The sequence below is a fragment of the Harpegnathos saltator genome, unplaced genomic scaffold, assembly GCF_003227715.2.
Source record: "Harpegnathos saltator strain DR-91 unplaced genomic scaffold, Hsal_v8.6 scaffold96, whole genome shotgun sequence".
NCBI classification, from domain to species: Eukaryota; Metazoa; Arthropoda; class Insecta; order Hymenoptera; family Formicidae; genus Harpegnathos; species Harpegnathos saltator.
In genome coordinates this window covers 1,400,432-1,406,650 of record NW_020230724.1, presented here as the reverse complement: position 1 = coordinate 1,406,650, position 6,219 = coordinate 1,400,432, and the positions used below count along the sequence as shown (strand labels likewise).

At 30.8% G+C, this 6,219-nt stretch overlaps 1 protein-coding gene across 1 annotated transcript; it reads left to right on the top strand.

Moving 5' to 3' along the window:
• Positions 1 to 221: 221 nt before the first annotated feature.
• Positions 222 to 3,984, top strand: wls (Wnt ligand secretion mediator). Its single transcript, XM_011153343.3, has 12 exons — positions 222 to 327; positions 615 to 802; positions 869 to 974; positions 1,050 to 1,174; positions 1,277 to 1,432; positions 1,531 to 1,708; positions 1,802 to 1,929; positions 2,038 to 2,043; positions 2,121 to 2,282; positions 2,387 to 2,614; positions 2,691 to 2,844; positions 3,132 to 3,984. Exons 1-12 carry the CDS (start codon positions 222 to 224, stop codon positions 3,230 to 3,232), a joined length of 1,638 nt encoding a protein of 545 aa, XP_011151645.1. The 3' UTR covers positions 3,233 to 3,984.
• The last annotated feature ends 2,235 nt before the right edge of the window (positions 3,985 to 6,219 follow it).

Sequence of the window (6,219 nt, the reverse complement as noted above, 5' to 3'; positions counted from 1 at the left end):
TTGCATCTTCGCAGGGTGAGGGATGCTTCGGTACTTCAAATTTGATTTTCGAACGTTGGTATTGCGTTGGCTTCCATTTTGAAAGACGTTTCGACCGTAACGCAAGTTTATTGTTTGCGTGTGGCCCGGCCGTTCAGTTTCGGCGTTTATGTACCATTGAAAATTGTCTTGTGACGCGTATTCGTCGCGGCTCATTGTACTACTATTGTAACAATTGAAAAATGCAAGGCACCATAATTGAAAACCTGAGCGGCAAGAAGTTGTCAGTGCTGGTTGTGCTTTTAATAATTGCACAAGTGGTTTGCTTCCTCATAGGCGGCTTAATTGGTAAGAAACGCTTTAAATAATTGAATATTTACATTATAAATCATATATATGTATTTATATCGTTAGTTCTGTTCATGTAATAAAACAAACATATTTATTGTTTTGTTTCCTTTTTTTGTATTTTATATTTATGCCATGGCTTTTTGAACAATATATTGATATTCATGAATTTCAAGACTGATTAATATTTAATGAGTTATTAATTCAATTGAAATTGAAGGGATTCAAAGGAATAAAGGATATAATAGATTTATACTTTGTGTGAACTAGTATGCTGTTTTTTTAAGCTCCTACTCCTGCCAGTAGTCAAAACATTCTTGGTACACCATGTAAGGATATTCGTATTAATGGATCTGAACTTGGTGGAAATAAGTGGTTCTATTCAAGAGGAAAAGATGCTTGTACTTCAGTTGACATGAATCGCTATAGTTTAGATAGTCATCATCAAGCTTACCAAGTCGTGTATACATTTCAGGTATAATTGTTAAGATTATATTCTATTGAATATATGTTACAAAATGAAAAAAATAAAATCTTTTAGATGCCTGTCCCTCGGAATAGCATGCAACTAGATTATTCGAGATGGCAGCAAAATTTAATTGGTGTTTTACAAGTGGACATAGTTTATAACAGTCAGATTGAAATTGGTAATTTATCTGCTATTTGTGAGATTTCCATTGAATTTGGTAGATCTTTGAAATTTTATTAATGTTTCTCTAAAGCTCCTAGGACAAAGATAACACTAGATGCACGGCTAGCATATCGAAATAAAGGAGATCCAGATGATGCTTGGAAACCATATGCTTCTTCTATTGTGGAAAGAATCTTGGATTGTAGTATAGACAATGTGAATATGCTTTCTCCTTCATTATTGTTAACATGTATCTGTTCGTAGGGTGTGAAATTACAACTGTATTTCAAACTTATAATTTTATCATTCTTTTTACAGAAACAAGACCAATATAATTACAATTGTGTTGTTGTGCCACTATTTGAGTTGGGATCTTTGTATCATGATTATTATTTGTTAAATATTCGTCTTCCTGCTGATACTGATAAAAATATCAATCAAGGATTGGGACATATTGTCGATTTGTGGCTTACAGTAAGTACACACAACAGAGTATGAAACTTTTATATTTCTAATTAATAAAATACTCTCCATAATGATGAAGATTACCTAATATATTACTCATAATCCAGGCTATTAATCAGAATGGAGGATTCACGAAAGTGTGGGTGAGTTTAAAGACCGTTTATTTCCCAGTAGTGCTAGGCGTTTTGGCTTGGTACTGGAGAAGAGTGCACATGCTATCGAGACCACCCGCACTTTTGGAGTACATGCTCTTAGCTTTGGGCTCTGCCTTGACATTCTTAAATCGTATGTTAATTGTATTTTTTTGGTTGTATCATTTTTATATTGCATAGTTTATATTACTTATTGTTTATAACAGTTTTTTAATCCTGCTTTTAGTTCCATTGGAATATTTAACACTTGCTTATGACATGCCATTTATGCTTTTATTGGGTGATATTCGACAAGGAGTATTTTATGCAACATTATTATCATTCTGGCTTGTATTTGCTGGTGAACATCTAATGGTAAGAGAATTACGTTCTTTTTGTTTCAAACTTTTGTACTGATGATTGTAACTATGGATAATATCTATTCTTTTATGTTTCATGTGTGAATTTTATATTCTTCATTAGATTCAGGTAAGTGTTTTTTTATTTTTTGATCTGTATTTTTATATTACTGTGCAAAATGCTATATTTCATAATGTATATTTTAGGAAGGCGAACAAAGTAACTCATTAAAATGTTATTGGCGGCATCTCTCAGCAGTCGGAACCGGTTGTCTGTCGCTGTTCGTTTTTGATATGTGCGAACGCGGTGTGCAACTGAGAAATCCATTCTACTCAATTTGGGTCACTGATGTTGGAACGAAGCTGGCAGTATCCTTTTAGAATACGTTTTATGTCTTAAACAAGATTCAGAAATGTCTTACCCAGCATTCTTAATATAATTTACTGAATTGGTTTCCTTAAGCGAATAATAGCTGTCTTTTATTATTTTAGCTGGTGTATCGGCTGTAGTATACTTGCTATTTCTGTCTTATATGATATGGAAAGTATTTATGAATATTAGCGCAAAAAGAGCAGTTTTACCTAGTATGAGTTCGGCACGGCGTCTGCATTATGAAGGAGTTATTTACCGTTTTAAATTTTTGATGATAGCTACGTTATTATGTGCATCTTTAACCGTTATCGGTTTTATACTGGGACAGGTAAAAAATTGGCTAGATCCTTCATCTAAATATATACACCATTACTGTTTATTATAATCTGATGTTTCTGGTACAGGTTGCAGAGGGACAATGGAAATGGGACGATGAATTACAATTGGAAATGACTTCTGCCTTTTTTACTGGTGTGTACGGAATGTGGAACATCTACATCATCGCGTTATTGTGCCTCTACGCACCTTCTCACAAGCAATGGCCAATTGAGCCATCTGGTAAGGACATATTTTTAACATTAACCAAAATATAATTCAAGATATCTCCGTGTCGGTATAGAATTTTCGATGTTCTATATTTCATATGTGTAATATATTACGATAATATGATTAAGAAATTTTTTAATTGAAGTATAACATTAGATTTTGATTTGAAATTTGTACGATATTACGAGGAAATAATTGACATTAGAACTTGAATTCTACATTCTACGTTAATGTTATATTTTTTAATTTTATATTTATTATATATTTGTGAAATATAGAATATTGTTTTAACTTTTTAGAGAACAGTATTAGCGAAGAAATTGAATTCTCTCCCTTGCCAACTGATCCTAACGAAATGCTGTCTCTAACTGCATTTGCACGAAAAGCAACAGTAGACTAAATAACATATTTATGTCTGTGTATATTTGTAAGAAACAGGAGAAAATGGCGAACTCTTACATTTAATGTACTTAATTGTTATAGGTAGGTAGAATTTGTAACTAGTACTAGATTTACATTTTCCACTATTTATTAGGGACACATTACACTGACTGAATACTCTTATAGTAATACAATTTTATGTGTCAAATTCGATTATTTATTGCTTCTGATGTTTTTGTATACCTATTTGTAGTATCATATTGCGTATAATGAGAAGATATACAAAAAGTCATTTCATCTCTTAATGTGTTCATCAGTGTTATGAGCACAAATTCTGAGATATATTTGAGGTATGATCTGCTGTTTTTATATACATATTATTTATAGATATTTATATATAGAGTATAATGCAATGTGTACATTTAGAATACAAAACATTCAGCAATTAAAATTATGTATTTAAGGATATAATGTAATAAGACAATCAAACATTTCGAAAGTTGCGTGCGGACGAGATGAAATGACTTTACGAATTAAGCGGTTAATCTTTATGATTCAAATAGGATTTATAGTTTCATATATATGGATATATATCACATATTTCATATAAAGGCTCTTCGAATTGAAGAATTTTCATTCACAGAGCTTATACTACTGCATAAGGCATATTCCGTTTCTTAATGAATGAAATTTTTCGCTAAGCAGAAAATCAAATCAAGCAGGAAATCAAAAAGTTCTTTCTTTGACTATATCTTTTTTATAAATTTAGGAGATACACTTTTCAATATTATATATAATTATATTATATATAAATAAATATTAAATCAGAGGATTATATAAGTTACATTCTGCATTTACTAAAAATGCAGTGTTCAGTTTTTATTTGACATTTAACAACAAAGATAAAATGATGATTTTAGCATTTAGATGAGAATGCCCATCAGCGTAAACCTTTAACAGCATTCGTTTGATAATTTTTAAGACGATTCTTTTTTTAATCTTAAGATGTGACTTATTTATTAGTATAAGAACTGTGAGAATCACATACTTAAAAGATTAGTTATCCTTAACTTAGTAGAGAAACGTAGTAGAGAAAGGATTGAATATTGCAGCATTCCATATTTATCTTCTGAAATGTTGGAAATATATATATAAAATATTGATATGAAATTTATTACAATTAATCAACAATATAACGAGTATATTAAATGATGAAATTTATACCAAGAACTTATAAGATTCTTATAACTTGTCATACATTGTATATGCATATAATGTGAATGGATGAGAATTTTTCATGAAGAAAGTAACTCTTAATTCATAATTAAAATTATAAAAGTTTCATATATATTATTATACATATCATTATTGGGCATTCATCTATCATTTGTAACACATTGTATTCACTCATGCGATTAGTAGTATTAAGAATCAGTATTCGTTATACTTACTATGGCATACATCATGAATGCAAAGTTCAATATAGAAAGTATGTGCCAATTTATTTAAGTTCACCATCTAATAATATATTTCAGCATTCTATTAAGCATATTGCATTATTACACACATACACACATAATGATATTGAATGCAAGTCTTTCAATTAATGCGTGCACTACATAGAAATTTTTACAAGAATTTATAGATGAAATGGAATTAAAAACTGTTCGATGACACTTTACATACGATTCTGTGTACTTAATGTAACACTGAGATACTTAATGTAGTACTTATAGAAAGAAGATACACTTTAGATTACAAGATAACAAGCATTGATAAGTAATGTGCAATAAAGTTTCTCCATATTTCTCGATTATCTTTAATATTAGGATATAAATGTATTAATCATTGAAATAGTATAGTAATATTTAAACTAGGTACATACTACGCAAGTACTAGGAACTTATATGAGCGATTATTTTGTCTTTATAATGCAATCAGATTGGATTACCAATTGAATAATGATTCAGCGATTAAGCAGTTATATATCTCTTGATGATTTTTATTAATGACTAATTTCATCGTTATTTTTAACCTTTGCAAAAAAAGAAAGAGAAGAAACTGTATTGTACTGAAAGTAATTATATTTATAAGTACTTCCGACTTGACATAACGTTGTACAACTATTTTATATTACGCGACACTTTATAATTTAGTAATTTTTATACATTTTTTAAATAAATAGATTTGTCATAGCCATATTTTTGCTGTTTGTGCGATATATGTCGAATAGAATAAATATTCAAGTTGAAATATCTGGTGTGCATTAGAAGGTTTTGCAGGTAATGGATGATAAGTATTTCAACATTCAAATATTTATTGTATATTTCCTAAATATAATTCATTCGTATATTTATATTACATCTCACACAATATATGTTACAAAATTGTTTCAATTGAACTTTGCCAATAATAACTGCGTATATATGTAATCAACACGTACACAAGCGGACAATGTTCAAATTAGCGAATCGGAACGTTTGAAATTTGAATTTCGTATTCCAACTACATTTGCAAGGAATATGGCGGCGTGACCGGAGCATCGTGTCGTACGTCTCCGCGTCTGAGGTAAATCTCACTGGAATTCGAGACTGCTTGATAACTGTAAGATATATTTTCTCTTTTGTAACTTTGCGTGTATTTGAAGACGCATCGTCAAGTTTTATAACGCAGGATTTTGTGCGCAATAACGCGATAACACGATCCGCGGAACTACCAACGACTCGATAGCTGGTTATTTGCCATTACAAGTCTATCATTTCGGTAAAAACAAAAGGTCGAGCTTAAATCCTCCGTATTCACGAGTCGCAAATATTTAATGCTTGCGGGAGGATAGACGCAGGATTGAAAGGTAATTAACAAGTCATATGATATTAATGTAGAAATAGTTTTGTATTTTTTTTTACCGGTACGCAATATGTCAGGAAGTGCCTAACTTCAAATGAGAGGGCACGAACGATCGCTTTTGCGCATGCGTCGGACGTCGCTGCTATCGCTCGTCGGAGG